Source organism: Bidens hawaiensis, unplaced genomic scaffold (genome assembly GCF_021521415.1).
Source record: "Bidens hawaiensis isolate Kalapana, Puna unplaced genomic scaffold, B.hawaiensis_p1.1 tig00018849_1, whole genome shotgun sequence".
NCBI lineage: Eukaryota > Viridiplantae > Streptophyta > Magnoliopsida > Asterales > Asteraceae > Bidens > Bidens hawaiensis.
Window position 1 is genome coordinate 128,180 of NW_027492864.1, and position 26,012 is coordinate 154,191.

The 26,012-nt window shown below is 37.1% G+C and overlaps 2 protein-coding genes and 1 pseudogene across 3 annotated transcripts in view; all 3 read right to left on the reverse strand.

Moving 5' to 3' along the window:
* The window catches only part of LOC143557251 (cytochrome c oxidase subunit 5b-1, mitochondrial-like), an 87,494-nt gene that overhangs the window by 39,585 nt on the left and 21,897 nt on the right, over positions 1 to 26,012 (reverse strand). The window lies entirely within an intron of this gene.
* LOC143557249 (pyruvate dehydrogenase E1 component subunit beta-3, chloroplastic-like) lies at positions 12,307 to 17,879 on the reverse strand. Its single transcript, XM_077046366.1, has 4 exons — positions 17,595 to 17,879; positions 14,337 to 14,443; positions 13,624 to 13,667; positions 12,307 to 13,524 (listed from the first exon to the last, which is right to left on the reverse strand). Exons 1-4 carry the CDS (start codon positions 17,698 to 17,700, stop codon positions 12,552 to 12,554), a joined length of 1,230 nt encoding a protein of 409 aa, XP_076902481.1. The 5' UTR covers positions 17,701 to 17,879; the 3' UTR covers positions 12,307 to 12,551.
* Positions 20,204 to 21,796, reverse strand: LOC143557225 (F-box protein At5g07610-like; annotated as a pseudogene). Its single transcript, XR_013139534.1, has 2 exons — positions 20,496 to 21,796; positions 20,204 to 20,298 (listed from the first exon to the last, which is right to left on the reverse strand). The product of XR_013139534.1 is annotated as an F-box protein At5g07610-like (transcript).

Genomic DNA, 26,012 nt, shown 5'->3' on the forward strand with positions numbered 1-26,012 from the left:
GCCATCACAACCGTGAGGTGGCTCGAGGAAATGGAAACTCTTGTGATCACAAGCAAGTCTTCTGAGGAGGAAAACATTCAATACTCCGCTTTAATGTTCAAAGGATAAGCGCATGAGTGGTGGAATGCGCTATTGATGAGTAAGGGAAGAGATGTGATGTACAACCTGACGTGGGAAGAGTTTAAAGCCATAGTGATGGGAAAGTTTTGTCCTATGCACGAGACTGATCAGATCCAAACCAAGTTCCTTAACCATAAAGTCGTAGGAACAAACCTCCGATAATACAACACAAAGTTTCTTGAGTATTGTCGCCTTGTTCCCCAGCTGGTTAACCCTGAATCCAGCAAAGTTGCACGTTACATATGGAGATTGCCGCGGGAAATCCGTGACATGGTGAGGTCTCACCTGCCTCAAACCGCTGACTCTGCAATGGAGTTAGCCGGGTATTTGATGGGCGGCTTAGTCCGCAATAAAGAAGAGGACAAGAAGGTAGTACCGACGACTGCTCAAGGAAGAACTGGTGGAAGTTCCAACTTTAGAAACAAGGGCGTAAACCGAAACAACTCTACGCCGTGTAAGACTTGTAGGAGGTACCATAAGGGTCAATGCAATTTCGCCCCGTCTCCTAAAGTCTGTGAGTCCTGTAATCATACGGGACATGATGCTGCTAACTGTTGGAAAAAGTAGATGACTTGCTTCAATTGCAAGGAGATGGGCCATTTGAGTTTTGAGTGCCCAAAGAACAAGCCTGCTGGTGGTGGTGCGGGTGGAAGTGGCCAGAACAAAAAGGGAAACGCTCGAGTCTTCGTGCTCGACACAAAAAGGGCCGTTGATGTGCCGGAAACCATAACCGGTGTGTTTCTAGTCAACGACACCTATGCTAGAGTTTTATTTGATTCGGGTGCAAATTTAAGTTTTATAGATTATAGTTTCTGTAGTCTATTAAACGAACCATTAACAAAATTAGATAAAACTCTAAGCGTCGAGACTGCTAGTGGCGAAATCGTTAAAATCTCCGAAACTTTTGAAAACGGAAAAATCCTTTTAGCTGGTTATATCTTACCTATTTGTTTGTTACCCATGAGTTTGGCTGGTTTTGATATTGTACTTGGTATAGATTGGTTATCCGATAACCATGCCCGTATCATCTGCAATAGCAAAACTATTGAACTTCAAGCCCCAGATAAACGAACAATTCGAATTGAAGGGGACAAAGATGCTGGCCAAGTTAGCATAATCTCTATGATTAGGGCTAACAAATGTTTGAATCAAGGATGTCTCGCATTCATGGCCTACGTCACTGAAGAGTCTAAACCAAAACAAATCCAAGACGTACCTATCATTTCTGATTATTCTGACGTCTTTCCTGATGAACTGCCTGGAATCCCACCTGATCATGAAGTAGAGTTTAGGATCGATCTTATTCCTGGTACCGCTCCGATCGCCAAAGCTCCGTATCGCTTAGCGCCAACCGAAATGAAGGAGTTAAAGAAACAACTCGACGAACTACTAGAAAAAGGTTTCATTCGACCAAGTTCTTCGCCTTAGGGAGCGCCAATTCTATTCGTCAAGAAGAAAGATGGTTCCATGAGAATGTGTATCGATTATCGTGCGTTAAACAAAGTCACAATCAAAAACCGATATCCACTCCCTCGTATCGATGATCTTTTCGACCAACTTCAAGGTGCTAGCTATTTTTCTAATAAAATCGATCTTCGTTCCGGCTATCACCAACTCAAAGTTCAATCCGAAGACATTCCAAAGACTGCTTTTCGAACAAGGTATGGACATTATGAGTTCACGGTTATGCCGTTTGGACTTACTAATGCTCCGGCCGCGTTCATGGACATGATGAACCGAATCTGTAAGCCTTACTTGGATTAATTTGTTATCATATTCATTGACGACATACTTATTTACTCTAAGTCAAGGCCGATTATGAAATCCACCTTCGAACTTTGCTTGAGATCCTTAGAACCGAGAAACTGTACGCCAAGTTCTCGAAATGCGAGTTCTGGTTGCACGAGGTACAATTTCTTGGTCACGTCATTAACGTCAACGGTATTCAAGTGGACCCCGCTAAGATTGAAGCTATCTCTAAATGGGAAGTTCCGAAGTCGCCAACCGGGATCCGAAGTTTCTTAGGTTTGGCTGGCTATTACCGTAGGTTCATCGAGAACTTTTCTCGTATCGCCGTTCCCTTAACTTCCTTAACTCGTAAGAACATCAAGTATGAATGGAGGACGAAGCAACAAGAGGCGTTCGATATACTTAAACAAAAGCTCACTCAAGCACCTATCTTGGCTTTACCAGAAGGTATTGAGGATTTTGTGGTATTTAGTGACGCGTCCCACTCGGGTTTGGGATGTGTACTAATGCAACGAAAGAAGGTAATCGCCTACGCTTCTCGTCAACTCAAAGTACACGAAAAGAATTACACGACTCACGATCTAGAGTTAGGCGCCATTATCATTGCACTTAAGATATGGAGGCACTATCTCAATGGAGTAAGATTTACCGTGTACACTGATCATAAGAGCTTAAAACACATATTTGAGCAAAAAGAGTTGAACATACGCCAACGGCGATGGATGGAAACGCTCAATGACTACGACTGTGAAATCGTTTATCATGAAGGTAAAGCCAACGTCGTGGCTGATGCCTTAAGTCGTAAGGAACATGAGAAAACTAAAAGAGTCCGAGCATTACGCTTAAAATTTCAAATCGATCTCATAGAGCAAATCAAATCCGCGCAAACTCAAGCAATCAATGAAAACCAAATCGCTGATGAAAAACGCAATGCAACCATTGACTCGTTAGTCAAAGGTGATGATGGTATCTTAAGACTCGGTAATAGGATTTGGGCACCAATCCTTGGAGATTTGCGTGAGAAAATCTTGAACGAAGCTCACAAGTCAAAATATATGATGCATCCCGGAAGTGATAAAATGTATCATAATCTCAAGGAGAATTATTGGTGGAATGAGATGAAAAGGGATGTCGCTTCGCATGTTGCGAAATGTTTAACTTGTTTGAAAGTCAAGGCTGAACACCAAAAGCCTTCGGGATTGCTTCAGCAACCCGAACTTCCCGTATGGAAGTGGGAGTTAATAACTATGGATTTCATTACCAAACTCCCGAAGACGACTCGACAACACAATGCTATTTGGGTAATTGTGGATCGTTTGACAAAATCCGCACACTTTATACCTATCAATGAGTCGTACTCTATGGATAGACTAGCCCGTATCTATGTAAACATCATTGTTGCTTTGCATGGAGTACCGCTGTCTATCATTTCTAATCGAGACAGTCGTTTTAAGTCTCATTTCTGGAAAAGCTTTCAACAAGCTCTTGGTACAAAGTTAAACCTGAGCACTGCCTATCATCCGCAAACCGATGGGCAAAGCGAAAGAACTATTCAAACGTTGGAAGATATGCTCCGCGCTTGTGTGATCGACTTAGGTGGAAGTTGGGACGACCACTTACCCCTAATGGAATTCTCATACAATAATAGCTATCACGCGAGTATTCAAACCGCACCATTTGAGGCGTTATATGGCCGAAAGTGTAGAACGCTCATGTGTTGGTCTGAAACCGGAGACAATCAATTGTCTGGACCTGAGATAGTCCAAGAAACAACCGACAAGGTTCTCCAAATACGAGAACGACTTAAGACGGCGCGTGGTCGTCAAAAGAGTTACGCCGATGTCCGTCGTAAGCCGTTAGAATTCAATGTCGGTGACAAAGTTTTATTGAAAGTCTCGCCTTGGAAAGGCGTAGTTCGCTTCGGTAAGAAAGGAAAATTAAGTCCTCGATTCGTCGGACCTTTTGAGGTACTCGAACGAATCGGCACTATTGCATACCACGTTGGGCCGAGACAGGCGTAGTCTCGAGGGATAAATAAGTAAAAAGAATTATTTTGCGTCAGCGTGTTTACCAGCATTCGTTGCTGACGTATTTTATTACATTTTGCAGGTGAACAAGTTTAGCACTTGGAGTGACGAAGTGCTTAGATATATCCGATGGCTCGGATTTCTTTTGTAAACTTAATATGGTGGTTTGTAAATATAAACACATAAATCTTTTGTAACTTTAAACGGGTGTTTATAATCCCGTCTTTTATTAATTACATTTTCGATCCTTAAAGTTTATAAGTCTTCCGAAAACTAACGCAACTCTGATTTATTTACAATTACGATACCAACTGTTGGGTCACGCTCCTAGGCCCTAGACGGGGGTGTGACATTAGTTCGTTACGTTCACTATACTTTTTTAACGTTTGATCTCTTTCAATTGAGATATGTATGCTTTTTTAGATTTTTAACAAACAAACATAAACGAACACGAACATGTGGATTTTTTAAATGAACAAACATTAACACAAATATTTGTTTTTTAAAAAAGAGGCGGTTGATGTAGCTGACGACGGTGGTTGATGCATGAGAAGGGAGGTTGATGATGGTGATTGGTAATCGAAAGTTAACCATTGATGGAGATAGAGATGTTCAACGAAACCGGTTCCTGGAACCGAACCGGTGGACCCGAACCGGACCCGAACCGGTTCTTACCCGTTTTTTGTAGGAACCGGATCCTATCTGATTCAACCCGATGATCCGTGACCGGTTCTTGCATTTCTGAGTGGGGCGGGTAGGAACCGGAACCGGTTCTGGAACCGAACCATCCGGAACCGGTTCCTAACCGGTTCTAGCCGTTGGATCGAATATAGCCGTTGGAAATCGTTTTTTTTGGCCGTTTTTTGACCGTTGGGGTCAAAAATAGCCGTTTTTGGCTCCCCCAAGCACCCACTACTAGTATAAATAGGTATTTGGTGTCATGGGTTCATCACAACACTCAAAACGCAAACCCGAACGCAAAAAAATACAAAAAAAACGCTATTACAATGTTTTGAGTTCTCTAATATCTTGTTTTCTCTTCTTCTATATTCATATTTGTTGTTATGGCTACCTCACAATCATCGGTTGGTCAAGGTTCCAACGCCGAACCAAGTTTCGTTCGTATTGTACCTCATAATCGTAATCAAGAGATTTGGTGCAATTGGGATTTGGTTGAATTGAGTGACCATTCATTGAAGGCTCGGTGCAAGTTTTGTGGGATTTATTTAAACCCACTTTCGAATTCAAATTTGAAGAAACACATCGAAAAACCGTATTGCAAGGCGTTGAAAAAGAACGTCGATTCGCAACAAACGCAAATGGATAGTGAAGGCGGAATATTTACATACCAAATTGATCGAGTTCAAGATCGTATGGCGAAGTTTGTGATTCAAGAAGCTTTGCCGTTTAGCCACTTCGACAACCCTCGCTTAACCGCCATGATTCGGGATACGCTTCAACCACAATACACTCACGTAAGTCGTCATACTCTTAAACGTTATTGTTTAAAATTGTGGAAGAAGGCTAAAGAGGTACTAATTGCATATTTTGAAAATATAAATACGGGAATAAACTTAACTAGTGATGTTTGGTCGGCTCCACATGGTCTACCCGAATCTTATCTTTGTGTCACCGCTCATTGGGTAGACCCGTCATCGTGGGAAATGATGAAACGCACCATTGCTTTCGAACTCTTTGAGTATCCACATACGGGAGATAATTTGTTTGAAATTTTAGATTATGTTATAAAAACTTATAAACTAGAAAATAAAATATTTTCAATGGCATTTGATAACGCGTCGAATAATACATCGGCGGTTGATAAATTAAAATTAAAATATACGCACATATCATTAATTTAATCGTGCAAGACGGACTTGCTTCGGATGAGGTTACATCGGTTATAAACGATTTTAGACTAATGATACATGAAGTTTTTAAGAAAAGTAAAAAAAGACAAATGGAATATAGAAAATTTTGTAAAGATACGGGAAGAAAAGCTTTGGGAGCTAATTGGGATGTACCTCATCGATGGAATTCCACTTGCATAATGTTTCAAAGTGCTTTGAAACAAAGAGAAACTTTACAAATGTTTCATTCTAGTCTTGCCGAGAATGATTTGGCAATCCCCTTTTCAAATGAGAAATGGAAAATTATCAATGACTTATCGACTTTTCTTGAAGTTTTTAAAACATCAACTACGAAACTATCGGGAACGTATTATCCGACAAGTCCCTTGGTTCTTTCGGAGTTATTTTTAATCGTTAACAATCTTAAAGAATTTGAAAATAAAAGTCCAATGTTTTCAAACATCATATTACCAATGAAGTTTAAATTAAAAAAATACTTTCTTGAATTGCCACCGGTTTTTACTTGCGCCGCCGCTTTAAACCCAATGTTAAATGTTACGGGGGTTAAATGTGTGATAGACGAAATTTTTTCAGCCTTAGATATGCATGAAGTTGACCCAAACTTTTCAACAGAGGCAAAAAATGATTTTAACTTGAATTTTAAATTTATGTATGACTTTTATTTAAATAAATATGGGTCAAACATACACATGCCTATGCCGGGGGGGGGGGGGTCTTCATCAAGTTCAAGTGCTACTAGAGTACGAGATCCCATGATTAGCCTTATGAACACCGTTCGCAACGTAACGGCTAAAAAACAAAGGGGTAACACCCCTTCAAGCGACTAGGAAGGTATAGTGCAAATGATTACTCTACCGGTTTATCCGAAGAGGAATATGGCACTTTTGATGTTTTGGCTTGGTGGAAGGTAAAGGAAACCGAGTTTCCGATTCTTGCCACCATGGCCCGTGATTTACTAACCGTCCAAGCTTCTACGGTAGCTTCAGAATCCGCCTTTTCTCTTAGTGGCAGGGTAATATCGGTGAGAAGAACAAGACTAAATTCGGAGTCGGTGGATATGTGCATTTGCTTAAAGGATCACTTGGACTCAATCAATCGTATTCAACACGTAACCACTCTCGAAGATGAAACACCACTTGATGTTCGAGTGCACGACGAACAAGAAGGCATTTCTACAAGTAATTCCGAGGAAGAAGTCGCCGCTCAATAATTACGACGAACAAGAAGGCTTTTCTAGAAATAATATGTCACAACTTTATATTTATAAGTTTAATGTTTTGTTAGTTTGTTTTTGAAGATTTTAAAACATGTAACCTTTTTTTTTGAACTTCTTAAAGTAAATAAAATGAATTTTATGTTAATTGTTTTGTTTATTTTTCATGCTATACAAATACGAATCGTAGTTTAGAATCCAAATCGCAAACGAAAAACGAAAAAAAAAAACTAAATGCACTTGTATTGCAAATCCAATGAACAAGTTTACATTGTACAATGGTTACATATTTAACTGATGATGTTCCAACTGATGAAACTCTGCAACTGATGTGTCACTGATTCATATTTTGCATCAGTGACAACAAACTCTGCAACTGATGAATGTTCCCACTGATGAGTATTCCTCATCAGTGGCAACCTTCAGTAGTTGTCATCAGTGGCAACCTTCAGTAGTTGTCTTCAGTGGCAAACATCTTCAGTAGTTGTCTTTTCTTCATCAGTTAATTGTTTATTTTTATGTTAATTGTTTTTTTTTATTTTTCATGTTATACAAATACGAATCGTAGTTTAGAATCCAAATCGCAAACGAAAAACGAAAAAAAAATTTTTTACACTGTAACCGGTTGGAACCGGTTACGGTACAGGAACCGGGTTAGAAACCAGTAAGAACCGGTTAGATAGGTTAGGGGTCCGAGGGTGGGAGAACCGGTTCGGTTCCCTAACCGGTTCGAGCTTGGAACCGGTTTAATTGAGGGTTTTGAATATAGGAACCGGTTAGGAACCGGTTCCGGTTCCTAGTCCCAAACCGTTTTGAACATGCCTAGATGGAGATGATAGACCGACGACGGAGAATATGTAGAGAGAAGTTAAATTAAGGTTTAATGATGAAATAATTTCACAAACAAATTAGATTTTATAACCTGTTTAAAGGTTATCTAGTTTAGAGAGACTCATGACCCGTGAAAATTATTGTTTGATTATGAAAGGGTATCACAAATAAATGAGATGTTATAACCCATTTAAGGACTATCAAGGTTTGATTAGACTCATACCCATTAATTCAAATCAAATGCATGAAAAGCCTTAAATCACAAATTAAGTGATCTGAAGGCTTGAGAAAGGGTGGGGAACAACAAGAGAACTAGCAATTGTAAAGGCCCAGTATGAATTAGGGATGGCAAAAAAAACCAAACCCGATGGGGAAAACCGAAACCCGCCCCGAACGGGGCGGGTTCGGGGACACTTAATCGGGGACGGGTCCGGGTTCGGGGTTTCCCCGTTTAAGTTAATCGGGTTCGGGGCGGGTATGGTATAGCCTGTACCCGCCCCGTATACCCGCCCCGTATACCCGTTTAAAACCCGTTTAATTAAATATAATTTTTATATTTATATATAATATATTATTTATTATTTATTTTCCCAATAAGGCTGCTTAACCCATTTTCCCGTATACCCGTTTAAAACCAGTTTCCTACTTTCCCATTTGGCCATTTACCCTAACCCTAGAACAACCTCCCGCCCGCACGCTGCCGCGCATCTCTGATCTCACAGCCCGACTCGCCATTCTGCAGTCGCCGTTCCCCATTCTGCAGTCGCCGGACTCGCCATTCTGCAGTGAGTAGGCACAGCCCGTTCCCCATTCTGCAGTCGCCGCCGCGCATCTCGCCCGTTCCCCATTCTGCAGTTAGGTCAACACTCACTAACTCATTGTTCATTCTATTAGATCATTGACGGTTGTAAGTTATGCTTTGTGTATTGTATTAAGTGCATTGACTGTTGTGAAGCATGCTTGTGTATTGTATTAAGTGCATTGACTGTTGTGAAGCATGCTTGTGTATAAGTGTATTGTATTAAGTGCATTGACTGTTGTGAAGCATGCTTTGTGTTTTGATTGCGATGCTAAGAACATTTTCATTTTCATAATTATTCGTAGGATTTATGGAAGGACACACACAACAACCACAAACATATCCGGGTGATAACTCACAAGCCGATAGCAATAACTGTATGAACCAATCTTCACCAAATACAAGCAATGAAGGTCCATCACACACAACCACAGGAGAGCAAACCCAAACCCCAACCCAAAATGATGATAGCAACATGGGTTCTAGGAAGCGAAAACTTACGTCAATTGTATGGAACCACTTCGAGAAGATGACGATCAATGGTGAAGACAAGGCGGAGTGCCACTATTGCAAGAGAAAATTAGGAGCTAAGAGTGAGAATGGAACACGCCACTTACTTGATCATTATAACAAATTTTGTCCAAAACGAAACCAAAGAGATATACGTCAACAAGTATTGGGGATGGGACAAAAAACAACCGACGGACAAGCAAATCTAACTTGTTTAAACTTTGATCCCGACAAGTCAAGGAAAGATCTAGCCGAGATGGTTATTGTTCATGAATATCCTCTTGTGATTGTTGAACATCATAAATTTAGAAAGTTTGTGACCGGACTACAACCTTTATTTAAGGTTCCATCACGAAATACCTTAAAGAGTGATATTTTGAAGATTTATGACTTTCAAAAAGAAAAGACAATGGGGTATGTTTCATTAATTATTTGGTTTTAATATAATTAGTTATTACTTAATTGCCTTTTAATTTATATCTTTGATTTATTAAAGGATCTTGGAGAAAAATCAAAGCCGGATTGCAATTACCACGGATATGTGGACATCAGGTAATCAAAAGAAAGGTTTCATGTCAATTACCGCACATCTAATTGACGAGAAATGGGAAATGCAAAGCCGAATAATGAGGTATACTTCAAAATTTGTTTTATTAATTGCCACTTTAATATGTTGAATGTTTTATCAAATGTACTTTTACTAGGTTTATTTATGTACCTTCTCCACATACTGCTGAAGTTCTTGCTGAGGTGTTATATCAATCAATGTGTGATTGGAATATTGATAGAAAGATATCAACAGTAACAGTTGATAATTGCAGCACTAATGATTTAATGATTCACTATTTATTGGATAAGTTGTCTTTAAGCTCTTTGATTCTAGGTGGGGAGTTGTTTCATATGCGATGTTGTGCGCACATATTGAACTTAATAGTTCAAGATGGTTTATCTGTCATTGGTGAAGGAATCGAAAGAATTAGAGAGAGTGTTGTTTTTTGGACGGGAACACAAAAAAGAGTAGAAAAGTTTGAGGAAGCTGCTCGTCATTTAGCAATAGATTGTTCAAAAAAGTTACCTCTTGATTGCAAAACACGTTGGAATTCGACATATCTAATGTTGAAAGTCGCTATTCTTTACAAGGAAGTTTTCAAACGTTTAAAGCAAAGAGAAACCCAATATAAAACTTTGCCAACTGAAAGAGATTGGGAATTAGGTTCAAGCATTTGTGATAAGTTGAGTTTGTTTTATGAGCTGACTTTGATGTTCTCGGGTACTAAATATCCGACAGCGAATGTCTTTTTTCCATCAATATGTGAAATTAAATCTTCTTTGGGTATATGGAAAGAAGATCGAGACCCTATGATCAAGATGATGGCAGAGAAGATGATTGTTAAGTTTGATAAATATTGGTCGGTTATTCATGGGGTAATGGGAGTAGCAGCAGTTTTGGATCCTCGTTACAAATTGAAAGCAATGGAGTTTGCTTTTCCAAATATATATGGTTCTGAAAAGTCGGAGAGTGCGATAATAAAACTTAAGGAGCTTGTATATAGGTTGTTTCAAGATTATGAAAGTTACAGTCAAGGAACTTCACGGGATGATGGTGTGAGATCAAGTCAAAACAATGCGGGGGGTGGAAGATTTTTCAACGAATACTTCACATTCGTTGAAGAGGATAATCATTCGGGTATGACTTATTATTTACATTAATTTAACTTTATTCATTAATTGTATTAACTTTATTTATATATTAGGTGTCACAACGGAGCTTGATTTGTATCTACAAGAGAAAGTTTGGATAAAAGAAACTGAGATTGACCTTTTAGCTTGGTGGAAAACAAATGGTGTCAAGTACCCAAGGTTGCAAAAGATTGCTCGAGATATATTGGCGATTCCAATATCTACCGTTGCTTCCGAGTCCGCTTTTAGTACAAGTGGTAGATTGGTAAGTCCACATCGTAGCCGTCTTCATCCAAAAACATTGGAAGCGTTAATGTGCGCCCAAAGTTGGTTGTTGAATGAAATCAAAGGTAAACAAACATTTTATTTTTTATTTTTAACTTAGCTACTATATAAACTTTTGACTTTTGTGATATGAATATAGCAACTTGTTCAGAAGAATCCGAGGCATATTGCCAAACTATTGAATATGATTGTGACGATGGTATTGAGGTAATACATATATATATGGTTTATCGTTTACATTTTAATATGGTTTAACATTGATTCTTATATAGTTTCCAATTAATATGTTAATGTTTGATTATCATAGCAATCCGGCGTGACAAGTGTTTGAATGGTTGAATGGGTGCGGTATGGACGTGTAAGAAGGATCAATCATGAAGTTAATTTCCGTTGTGATGGGAGAAATAAACATTTTTATGTATTAATAATGTCTTTTGTATGTGTAATGTGTTTGGATATTGAACTTTTTGTGTATTAATATTGTATTGTAATTTTGTATCATTTTCTTACAATCGGGTTTTAAACGGTGAACCCGACGGTTAAATGGGGATCCCCACGGGGAATTTAGCCCGTTTAAAAACCATTTATGCTAGACGGGTTCCCCGAATACCCGCGGTTTTCCCCGAATCCCAGATGGGGATTCCCCGTTTAGTCCCCGCGGGTTTTTAGACGGTTTTGGTAATGGGTTTTATAAACCGGGGCGGGTATGGGATTGGCATTCCCCGCCCCGAAACCGCCCCGTTGCCATCCCTAGTATGAATCATGTTTTGTAGTTCTAGCTAGTCTATGAACAGATCATAAAACTATAGTCCCGTCATCGGCTACTCAAGTACTCATTATCATTGCCAAGCGGGTTCGTTGGTATACCCGTAGACGTCAGGCATACCCATTTGTGGTCTTATATGATCAAAAGTTATGGCGCTCGTTACATAAAACCATATCTTACATTAAAAAGAAAAAGAGAGAACTAACCTAAACTTAACTACACTTCTAACAATTCATCTATAATGAGTCAAAGTTTCTAACCTCAAAATACTATTTATCATAGTTTTAACATTATATAATATATATTAATATATATTCCATTTCAATACGGGTAAACGGATAAAGATAATCAGACGGGTATCACCTAATATCATATTCGTCCCAAACTTAGTGAAATAAGTAACTAGTCCAATACCTCCTTACTCAATGCATAGTATTGGCTAATTGCACAAAATCTATATTAAGCTTGCACTACAAATCCATAACACAATAATATTGTTCTTCCCACACCCTAGGTCCATTAACAACAATAACAAAGTTCAAATAAATATCTGATAAAACATAACTAGAATATAAATAAAACAAAAACACCAAAAGTATAAAAATCAATTACAGCAGTTTAATATATAGGAGCAATGTTACCAGCATGAGAATGGAGATTATTGTCTTTCACAGTTTCACTTCTGCCATAAGCTGCCTCCCTACCGGCAGAGCTGCTCGACCGCTGCCACAATTTGTGGCGGCTGAACAACGGTCCACTCCTCTAGAGTCCCTGCATACGGGGTCGGCACGTCCTGTGAAGACAAACACATAATTGGTGCATCCAAATAATCATGAAAGTTTTCAGTAATGGCTGCAGTCAAACTAGCGCCAATTCCACCGGTTCTCATGCATTCCTCAACAATAAGCACACGGTGAGTCTTTTTAATCGAGTTCCCGATCGTATACAAATCAAACGGTTTCAAAGACCTGATATCGATAACTTCCGGGTCATACCCCTTGTTGACCAAAGTCTTGGCAGCCTGCATGACATGATACCTCATCCGGGAATAAGTCAAAATTGTAATATGTTCACCGGGTCTCACCATTTCAGCTTCTTCCAAATTCAAAACATATTCCTCATCCGGAATCCTTTCTTTAAGATTATAAAGCAAAACATGCTCAAAAAGAATAACGGGATTATCGCTTCGAATAGCTGCTTTCATTAATCCTTTAGCATTATACGGGGTTGAACATGCTACCATTTGAATCCCGGGAATGGATTGGAAATAAGACTCGAGACGTTGGGAATGCTCTGCCCCGAGTTGCCGCCCAACACCGCCAGGTCCTCTAATGACAACCGGGATTTTGAACTGACCGCCAGAGGTGTAGTGCAGCATACCACAGTTGTTGGAGATTTGATTGAAAGCTAGGAGAAGGAAACCCATGTTCATACCCTCTATGATTGGTCTTAAACCGGTCATTGCAGCACCGATTCCCATTCCTGTAAATGAGTTTTCAGCAATTGGAGTGTCGAGGACCCGTAGATCTCCGTATTTTTCTGCAAGTCCTCTGGTGACTTTGTAAGAACCACCATAATGGCCCACATCTTCTCCCATGACACATACACGGGCATCTCTCGCCATTTCTTCTTCCAAACCTTCACGAAGAGCTTCAAAGAGTAATAATTCATGACTGTAGAAGAAATATTGTTATTAATATATGGAAAGCACTCTAGTAACAAATTATAATAAGATAATGAAATTCATATGTTGTGAGAGAAGATATGATTACCCAGGCTTGGATGCAGTTGATGCTGCTGGAGTATCGGCCTTTGTCTGCAATTCAAACGTGATACAATAGTTGATCAGATGGATCATTTATAGACCGACCCAAAACAAATAAGGCCATGTTTATGTTCGTTCGTTAAGCTTTTATCGGACAAATGAATGGTTCACGAACAGCTAACCAAACAAAATTTCTTGTTAGTGTTCGTTCATTAAGAAAATGAACTTGTTCATGCACACAAACAATGTTTTATTTGATTTGGCTAACCGAGAATGGTTAGTGTAGAAGGTTCGGTCCAGCTACCAAGTTTGTGTTGGTGTTTTTTTTAACATTTATATTCATATGATAATTTTATATATAAATTATCATATAATATTATTTTTGTTTAATAGCTAATATTATTACTTAAATCTATACGATAAAATTAGAAAAGTCATTAAAAAGTTAAAGCCTTTAATGAACACATATAAACAAACAAACAATAACGAACACCAACGGACGTAAACTAGCACATTTTTAAACGTTCTCGAACACAATAACAAACATGACCTATTTTGTGTCCGTTTATTTAGTTAATCAAACCAAATTCCTTGTTCATGTTTGCCCGTTTATTAAACGAACAAACATAAATGAATTTCCGGCCAAACTGTTCACGAATAGTTCACAGAACATTCGGTTCATTTACAGCCCTAGAAATAGAGATTGAGAGAGCTACTAACCGCCACAGCATTTGTTACCAACTGGTCACCTCTGCCACCTATCTTGTTCGAACCACTGTCCATATTTGCACCACCAGCTCTCATCACAACAGAACTGGATTTCCTTCCTGCAAATCAAGCCACAAACTATACAAATTAGAGCAAATTAACTGTAATTCACCACATCTTATCAGTATTAACAAGCTCAGAACTCAATTTATTGAACAGAACCCTAAGATATATCATAATCTCAAACAGAAACATTTCATACAAATCAAGCCATAAATTATACAAATAAGGGCAAATTAACTGTAAATCACCAACATGTTATTGAGATTAAACAAATCAGAACTCGAATTCTGTGACAAAACCCTAAGATGCATCCTAATCAAGCCATAAATAAGACAAATTAGTACAAATTAGTGCAAATTAACTGCAATTCACCAAATGTAATCAAGTCTAACCAGATCAGAGCCTATTGCCGAAACAAAACCCTAAGATATTTCATAATCTCTAACATAAACAATTTAGATGTAATTAAGCCACTAATGAATCGTAATATCAAAAAAGTAGCATACAAGAAACGAAAAATATAACTACGAATGTTAAAAGGCATGCAGCAATCAAATCAACAAAAATTTGAGACAGTTACAGAAAAAGTTGAAAAAACAACTCACGAACCAAGCGTAAGCTTTAGAAAAAGTTCTCAAAACGAGCTAAGCTCAATCCTAGTCGAGCTAGGGCTCGGGTCGTTTACATTCCTAACTGTAATTCACCTAATGCTATTGAGATTAACCAGATCAGAACTCAATTTCTGAAACAAAACCCTAAGAAGCTAAGGTGCATCATAATCTCAAACATAACCAATTCAGATGTAATCAAACTGTAATTAAGCCACTAATGAATCATAATATCAAACAATTAGCATATAACCAACCGAAAATGTGTAATTAATCAAATGTTATCATAATCTCAAACGTAATCAAGCTGTAATTAAGCCACTAACGAATCATAATATCAAACAATTAGCATATAATCAACAGAAAACGTAACTACAAATGTTAAAAAGCATGCAGCAATCAAATCAACACATAAATTCGAGACACTTATAGAAAAAGTTGCAGAAACAACTCACGAACTGTGCTCAAGCTTTAAAAAAAGTGCTCAAAACGAGCTCTGCTCAATCCACGACTTGGCTCGTTTACATTCCTAACTGTAATTCACCTAATGTTATCGAGTTTAACCAGATCAGAACTCAATTTCTGAACCAAACCCCCAGGATACATCATAATCTTATCTTAAACATAATCAATTCAGACATAATCAAGCTGTAATTAAGCCACTACCGAATCGTAATATCAAACAATTAGAATATCATCAACGGAAAATGTGTAATTAACTAAATGTTATCGAGATTAACCGATACATCATAATCTCAAACATAACCAATTCAGACGTAATCAAGCTGTAACTAAGCCACTAACAAATCGTAAAATCAATCAACTAGCATATAATCAACCAAAAACGTAACAAATTAGACGAAATTAATTGTAATTCATCAAATGTTACCGTGATTAACCAGATCAGAGCTCAATTTCAGAAACAAAACCCTAAGACACATCATAATCTCAAACACAACCAATTCGAACCTAATCAAACTGTAACTAAGCCACTAACGAATCATAATATCAAACAATTAACATATAATCAACCGAAAACGTAATTACGAATGATAATTACAACGGAACCTGAATTCCCCCGTGTAAATCAAGCAATAAACCACACAAATCAGAGCAAATTAACTGTAATTCACCAAACGCTATCCTGATTAACTCAATTTCTGAACCAAAACCCTAGGATACATCATAATCTCAATCATAACCAATTCAGATGTAATCAAGCAGCAATTAAGCCACTAATGAATCATAATATCAAACAATTAGTATATAATCAACGGAAAATGTGTACTTAATCAAATGTTATCATAATCTCAAACGTAATCAAGCTTTAATTAAGCCACCAACGAATCATAATATCAAACAATTAGCATATAATCAACGGAAAATGTGTAATTAACCAAACAATTAGCCTAGGATTCTTCATAATCTCAAACATAAACAGTTCAAACCTAATCAAACCGTAACTAAGCCACTAATGCATTGTAATATCAAACAATTAGCATATAATCAAAGCAAATTAACTGTAATTCACCAAATATTATCGAGATTAACCAGATCAGAGCTCAATTTCAGAAACAAAACCCTAGGATACATCACAATCTCAAACATAACCAATTCAAACCTAATCAAGCATTCAAGCTGTAACTAAGCCACTAACGAATCATAATATCAAAACAATTAGCATATAATCAACGGAAAATGTGTAATTAACCAAATAATTAGCCTAGGATACATCATAATCTCAAACATAACCAATTCAAACCTAATCAAGCTGTAACTAAGCCACTAACAAATCATAAAATCAAACAACTAGCATATAATCAACAGAAAACGTAACTACAAATGTTAATTACAACAGAACCGGATTTCCTCACTGTAAGTCAAGCAATAAACTACATAAATTAGATCAAATTAACTGTAATTCACCAAATGTTATCGAGACTAACCAGATCAGAGCTCCAATTCTAAAACAAAACCCTAAGTTACACCATAATCTCAAACATAGCCAATTCAGACGTCATCAAGCTGTAATTAAGCCACTAATGCATCGTAATACCAAACAGTTAACATACAGACAACAGAAAATGAGTAATTAACCAAATGTTATCGAGATTAGCTCAATTTCTGTACCAAAACCCTAAGATACAACATAATCTCAAACACAACCAATTCGAACCTAATCAAGCTGTAACTAAACCACTAATGAATCATATATCAAACAATTAGCATATAAACAACCTGAAAATGTGTAATTAACAAAATGTTATCGAGATTAACTAGATCAGAACTCAATCTCTGAACCAAAACCCTAAGACACATCATAATCTCAAACATAACCAATTCAAACCTAATCATGCTATAACTAAACCACTAATGAATCGTAACATCAAAATAATTAGCATATAATCAACGGAAAATGTGTAATTAACCAAAAAATTAGCCTATACATAACCAATTCAAACCTAATCAAACCGTAACTAAGCCACTAATGCATCTTCATATCAAACAATTGGCATATAATATACAAAAAACGTAACTACAAATATTATAATGCATGCATCAATCAGAATCACCACAAATTCTAAACAATTTCACAAACCTGAAACCGATCTGAGAGAATTAAACTGCAATTTCTTCGTTTCAAACGAAGCTGAAGACGAGAGTGACGACGTTGCAGCTCCAACTCCTTGAAAAATCGACGCCATTATCTTCCGGATTCGAACAGAAACTAAAACTTTACAAAATTATTATTACTATTATTATTATAAAATTTCAAATCCGTAACGAACACACACTGAGTTCACTTTATAGTGTGTGTGCGCGGATAAACCGATGAAGGTTTTAGTGGCGAGTTGCAGAGAATTAGAGCTTTGGTTGTATCGCCTGATCGCATGGTAAGATCTGTGGTGATCAGTGTGTGTATGACACGTGTTAGTTAGATGGTTTGTTGTGTACGTGGATGTGTTTAAGCGGTTGATGTTATAATTATTAATGGCTTAGTTGTAGCATTGTAGGTCACCAAATTTGGCAGGATGTTTGGTCCATTGACTTTATAGCAACTACTTTTTTTATTAGGGGTTGGAAACGAGATTGGATTGATAAAAAGCTTTTAGCTTAGCTTTCTTGAGCTCAAGCTAAACATGAATTTTTAAATAAAGCTTGTTTAGTTATCAAGTTCGAGCTCGAACCTTGTTTTAAAAGTTGGCTTAGGTTCGTTGAACCTTTACGAGTATTGTATATTTTAAGTTTGACATATTTTGGACTTCTATGTATTAATTTCATAATATATAGTCGTGAACCAAGTTTTGGCTCATTTAACATGAGCTCAAACTGAGCTTAAATTCATTTAAGGTTTGTCTCATAATACAACACAACTATTAAAAAAAACATATATAAATTAATTAATAAATAATAAACGAACCAAACCCGAGTTTAAATTAAACAACTCATTACCTGAGCTCGTGCTTTAAAAATAGCTCAAAATAAACCGAGCTTAAGCTCTCATAAGTTGAAACGAGCGGAGCTCGGCTCAAAACAAACCGAGCTACTTATTCCTATATCATATCATATACTATGTTGTCTTTTTCATTGCCTGACACTTGGAACAAAACGCGGAGCGGCCAAGCTCAATACGCATAAAAATTTTCATAAAGCGAGAGGGGCCAGATCAAAATTTTCAATTTTTCAATGAAAAAGAGTAAATTTACACTGATGAACAAAAAAACAGGGGATATCTGGAACCCTTGGCCATTGATAAGCTACGCCCATGGCCTTATTTTATTAAAAATGAAGCTTGAATTCCGTGTCACATATTTACACAGTTTACCCTTAAATTTCCTTAATTACACAATTAATCCACACCACCTATTTATATATGGTACCCTACACCTTTTATATATTTACACAATTAGCCTGACAACTTTGAATATGGAAACCATCATGTTCCATTAATTACACAATTAACATTTGGTTATGGCAGTGCTCAGTTATGCCCTTCTCTGTTTAAAGTTTTAATCCACTTCTCAGGTTTGTTGCTAACATTTGGTTGATTTTTAACCCCCTTCTGTTAGTTTGTTTGCAACATTTGTTTAAAGCAAGTTTAAACAGTGCTTAATTTAAAGCTTCAAACTTCTCAGCTTGCTGATATAAAGTTTATATTATGTTTGAAGTTATATTTGTAATTTTGTATAATGTCTACTCACTAGTATTTATATATGAAATCTGCTTTTAATATGCTGTAATGTTTAGAACTACAGGTTGTGTATTTGCTGAGGAGAGGTATTTTGTTGATGAGTTGATCAACTGATCATGAGCTGACCAACCTTGAGGATGGTGCTTTGAATGACTTTGTACTAAACTATAATTTATAAAGGCACCAAACCAAGCTGCTAGCTTGGTCATAAACCGAACCGAGTTCAAGCCTTAACATCCGAGCTGAGGCGCTTGGTTTGTAAGACCCAAGTTCAAGTAGACGTCGCTCAGTTCGGTTTGGCTCAACTCATGAACATCTCTAATACATAATAATATTTTTTTAAAAGGCCAATATATATAAAAAAGCGTAAATTGGAACTCACAAGAAGTAAGAACCTCAACAACCACAATACATCACAAAATTAAATTTAACAAAAAACACCTTACAAAGAGGGAAATTAACGAAATTCAATTCGCACCATTTCTCTCAGTCCAACGACAATCATTTGCTCCTATTCTTCACCCATAAGTATGAAGTAATCTTGATCTTGTCTATCACATAGGCCATGGAAAAAGGTCACCATTGAAAATCTTATCATTCCCCATCTTCCAAATAATACAATATTTAATTGCCGACACCGTTTGGCGTTCTTCTTTGTCTTTTTCATGTACACTTGGATAGTCAAGAATTTCCTGAACTGAGTCAAAACCAACCTGTCTCGGCAATTTTACCCAATAATGTATAACGGACCAACGTACCTTAACAATAGGATATTTCAGAATCAAATGCAAAGTAGATTCTGGATGTAATTCACAAAATGTACAACTTATCTCTCCAACTTCAACACCCCTATATCATAATACACCAATTTCGTTGCAATCCTATCCAAATTAATCTCCGAACGAATCAATTGATTTTAATCAAAACCCATTTTATCTTAACCAATACAATATTTTTTTGAATGGCCCATTTTGACCAAAAACCATTCTGACTCATGACCTGACGTGCCTATTTCACAAAAACTATTCTGACTCGTGACCCGACGTGACTATTTCACTGTGTACAACAGTACAAACAAAAGCAACAATAGAGAACCCAAAAATTGCAAAAACTTGTAAGCTAAACATATGTTTTTAAAGTACTCTCGTTTAGATAAAATTTGTTCTAATCCGAACCAAAACAATACTTTTTTGAATGGCCATTTTGATCGAAAAGTTGAAAACCATTCTGACAAGTGACCCAGTGTGACCATTTCACTATGTACAAAGAAAAGCATATTAACAATAAAGGACACAAAAACTGCATAACTTATAAACTAGTATTTTAAAACACACTCAAACATCTGGTTAAAACATCATAACTATCTTTTAGAAACAAGTTAAGGTTTCGGTATATCGATGAAATCCTGGGGAACGTTCAAGGAAGATGTCGGGAAGATTAAATATCTGTTTAAAACTCTTGTGATGAACATTGTATGTTATAATCTTTTGTTTAATTTTGAGCACCATGAACGTATCTTCTTCGCCTCTAACCACATCAACGACTTTGAAATTATAACCACCTAACGGATAGACCATCTCTGGGAAAGCATCCGGAAGTTCATCAAGCTCGACTCGATACTTAACAAACCACCTTGAATAATCTCTCAACATCTCATACACATTCACGCATAAACGTTTTCCTTCACGAATACCATAAACTATTAAATTGTAAATGACCTCTGGATTCCCCAAAGTACATTGTGAATCTTTCATAAGACTTCAATCCCTCCGGCAAAGGCAACTTCCGCAACGATTCATCGTCGGTTTTAAAGCACCAATGATTGGTTTTAAAGTTTATGTAGAGGGGAAGGAAGCCCAATGAATAGCTCTATTCCAATAAACCGCGTCTCCGAAGATAGGCACAATCTTAGATGGACATTCAATAGAAACCCTCCATTTCCTTGTTTCGGACGAGTAGATTTGAATCTGAAACTTCACATGCGTTAAAGCACGAATACAAACAACTTCGTAGCGGACATAATTCGTTTGGTGAAATGCGAGAGCCATAAAACAGATTGTTTTACGGACTTTTTCGCCTCCACGGAGCGGTGGGATGAATGCGAGTTGCTTGGAGGTGGGATTAAATACATAATATTCACTACCACCATTGTGACAAGTAGAACAAAGTAATAAACCGTTACAAGATTGCACGATTTTGACACGGGAACGATTAAAGTAGAAATCTAGACTGCGGAAAGGAGGAGGGCTTCGGGTTACAACATCAAAGGGAATATATATATATTTCCAGCAAAAAGACCAGGAGATACAGAAAGGTTATTATTATTGATATTATCGTACCTGCGGGTGAAATGTGTGTGGGTTAAAATTGATAGCCAGTGTTTAGATACGGATTTGAAACGAAGGATGGAGGTAACTGGGAGACGGATAAGGATTTCGGTTAAAAGGTCATAGTTAGAAACAACTAATGAATGAGGCTGAGTGGACTTGGTTTTGGATCTTGTGTTCACCATTATTGAGAGGTTGAAGCACATATTATGGTACCATCGTGAGGATCTATATTGATTTCGTACGGTCGTGGCAGAAGAGGAAGTGGGCCAGGCCCAAATTCAGAGGCCTCAAAAGTTGTTTTGATAAGATAAACCAAAATGAGTATTATCATACGTTATGTTCTTTTTGTTGGAATATCGTATGCCCGAGACACGTAATTAGGTTAATGTGGCTAGTTGTGTTTGATCCAAGTCGGGTCATACCCAATAACGAGTTAGACACACACCAATTATGTATTTGTTGAGATATGATCTATAAAACAAATACAGAACACGACACATTCAGAAATCGGGTTTCTGAATAATTACTTGAAAGTGTTAAATAAATTAATTGGTTAATTTATTTATTCAAATAATTATTATTGGAATGATTATTTAACTATGTGTTCTTTTGTAAAAAGGTTTATAAAAGATGGGGTGTTTATATATTTATTTTATACTTTATAAAATAAATAAAATAAAAATAAAAAAAAAAAAATATATATATATAATAATTGGGGCCGGTTTTGGGTGGGCCCCACACCCCATGATTTGGTCAAGATCTTGTCATGCATTTGGTGAATGGTTGTGTGTGAACTTAACTATAAACCTAACACCATGTTGGATGATGGTGTGTAATGATAAAAGATCAAGATCAAGATACATATAATATACTTTCAAGTAAACAAAAACACAACTCTTCCTTTCTTTCTTTCTTTCTTGTTTACGGCCAAAAGAAAAAGGAAGGGCTCGGGTCTCGGGTTTTTCGTGTTCAAGCTTCCTAGCATAGCTCGGTGTGTGTTGGAGGCTCGGGGTATATTCCGTTTGAGGGTTTTCCTTTGAAAGTCTAGCATTCACATCATCATCTTCTTCAACCATCTACTAAACTCTTAAAGGGTTAAGAATGTAAGTGTTTACAAGCTTGATAGTTTAGCTTTTCCGTATCATTTGATCCTTGCTTCGGGTTTCTAGTAAATAGATTATTGGTAATCTTATAACATGAATAAACTAGGTTATTCATGAACATATACATATATAAACACATTGATACATATGTTTAGTTTGTAAATATCACGCTTCCGCCTTAATTGTGACTAGTTAAATGGTTAACTAAGCTTGTTAATTTCATAGAAACCCAACAAATGGCATCAAGAGCCGGGATACGGGAAACTAAGCTTCGGGTTCTCGGTTTTATATTTTTTCCCCTTGAAAGATTTTATACAAAAATTAACATGCATGTTTTTTTTTGTATTTAATCTTGTTATTGTTTTTGGCTTTGTTCAAAAAAAAAAAAAAAAAAAAAAAAAAAAAAAAAAAAAAAAATTAAAACCGAGTAAATGGGCCGAAGCCCAATTCGGGTGAATTTGGGCCGAAGCCCACTTTAATATGGTTATTGGGCTAACCGGAAATTAAAGGGAAAAACTATATGGGCCGAAGCCCATTTTTGGTTAAATGGGCCGAGCCCATGAGTTTTTTAATTGGGCCGAAGCCCATGTGTTTTGCACATGTGGGCCGAAGCCCATAATCACGTTATTGGGTCAAGCCCAAATTGGGTTGGGCTAGGCCCGATAAAGCCAAGGGGTTTTGGAACGGGTTCCTAAGACATAACGGGTTATGTTTGAAAATACTAGACCGAGCCGTAGACCAAGTGGATGTTTGTTTGTGGTTGATGTTGTGATTGTAGTTAATTATTCAAGTTTCGGTTTGTAATAATTAATTAGGGGCAATTTTGTAATTTTGTAATTATTTATTCATATGGGTATGTAATAAATAGGTTATTTGTAATATCTTTATTTTATAGAAAAATGTATTAGGACATTTGTTTTGTAAAATAAAGAAGATTGCAAAATTGGAAGTTTGGGCCTAATTGGGCCGGGTATGGTAATAATGGGTCTCACAAGCCCATTAAGGGATTCAAGCCCAAAAGGACCTAAGCCCACCAATTGAGCCCAAATGGAAGCTTATGGAAGCTAAGGCCCAAGTTCAAGCCCAGTGGATCACAACGGGGTTGAAGAAGATGCTCGAAGCATTTGGATGCGGAATCGAGTGGGAGCTACAACATCCATGTGTCATGTGTCCCTTAGGATTGGACCTAAGACACACACTTGTTTCGGCTAACAAGTGTGGTCTAATTTAGTGGCTCATGTCTAGTATAATTGTGTATGCTTGTTAATTGATTGTTTGATTGTGTGGTTGTTAGATATTAGGATATCAACTTCGTCACATAGAATTAATTAACAAAGCATAAAACGGGTTCTAATAATTATCGGTAATTACGTGACACATAGTTTAATAAAATGGATTTATTAACTAGCCGTCTCACGCCCATAATAAAATGGCTTTATTATAAATTAGAATTTTGAAAAATGGTTTCAAAATATCGTGTTACTAAATGCATGTTAGAACATGATTTAAAGTTTTACAACTAGAATTATTAAAACTAAAAATTCCCTTTTAAAATTAAGGATAATAAGTTAAAACACCATCCTTTTGTATAACGCTTAACATATTAGTAAGCTCTTAGTGGGAAAAAGGTCACCTAACCACGTAGAGTAAATTAATATGTTGAGGTAATATTGGCATATAAATGGGAAAAAGGTCACCTAACCGTTTGTATGTTAATATTACAAGTTGATACAAGTAGGACGACTTAAATTAGAACCATGTGAAGAGGGTCACCCAAGCATGGGGTCTAATAGGTGTTGATGGGATAAACATGCCGACACGAAATATGATTTCGAACCGGTCCCATAAACTCTAGAAGTTGCAAAAGGGTTTGCAATTATTATGAATAACTACCTTGATAAACCGACAATGGGAAAAAGGTCACCTAACCGGAGTCGGGTTTATCGTTGGATTCTAGATTTTAATTATTAATTATATTTGGAATATATAAAAAGGGTATTAATAATTAAAAGGTAAAACACTAAAATGAACTTAAAATTCTGCAGATGGCCGCACACGTCGACGACAACATAATCCCTAACGTCCAAAACGTATCTCTCCGATCTATTCTCGCTAAAGACCGTCTTAACCACAATAACTTTTCGGATTGGTTCCGAAATTTAAGGATTGTTCTAAAACAAGAAAAATTATATCATGTTTTGGAAACACCTATCCCCGAAGAACCGGAAGAGGGAAGTGAGGTCGAATATATGAATTGGGTCAAACTCACGGAAGATTCCATTCAAGTGTCATGCCTCATGTTGGCGACTATGGTTCCCGAAATCCAAAAGGATTTCGAAAACCATAATGCGTACGACATGATTACTCAACTTAAGGAAATGTTCCTTAAGCAATCAAGAGTTGAAAGGTTCGAAACGGTTCGAGCCTTGCATGCATGTAGAATGGATGATAATCAACCAGTTTCAACTTATGTACTTAAGATGAAAAGTTACATTGATCGCCTCGCCAAGCTCAATTGTCCCATCTCAAAAGAGTTAGCAACGGATTTGATCCTTAACTCTTTGTCGAAAAGGTTCGACACTTTCGTATTAAATTATAACATGAACGGGTGGGACAAAACCATTGGAGAACTTCACTCAATGCTTAAAACAGCCGAGGCGAGCATGGGCAAAAGGGTTTTACCCATGTTTGCGATCAATGAAGGTAGATCCAAGAATCGATCTCAACCCAATCTTAAGGCTAAGGTAGCCAAAAGAAAGGGTCCTCCTATGCATCTTAAGGGTAAGGGCAAATCACCGGTTATGGCAAAGAAACAAAAGGTTATGGAACCGAGGGGTCATAAGGATGATCCTTGTTTTGGTTGTGGGGAGACCGGACACTGGAAACGCAATTGCCCGGTCTACCTAAAAGAGCTAAAAGACAAGAGGAATGCGGCGCATACCTCGGGTAATGTCTTTATGATTAATGTTGAGCTAAATCTTATTTCTTCTAACACATGGGTATTGGATACCGGATGTGGAACTCATATTTGCAATTGGTTGCAGGGGTTCAAAAAGAATGAAGACTTAAAGAAGGGCGAAGTGAATCTTTTCATGGGCAACGGTGCAAGGGGTGCACGTGGTCGCTAGAGGAGACTTCACTTTATCGCTTCCAAGTGGTTTGGAAGTTGTTTTGAGAAATGTTTTGTATGCTCCTAGTTTGACTAGGAACATTATTTCTGTGCACCTTCTTAGACAATGTAATTTTGACTTTAAATTTGTAAGATCAGAAATGCATGTATCATCTAATGGTATCTTTTATTTTAAAGCTGTACCAAACAACGGTATTTATGAATTGGTTCATGATAATACCTTAAATAGCTCATTATATCAAACTTCTACTAAAAGACTCAA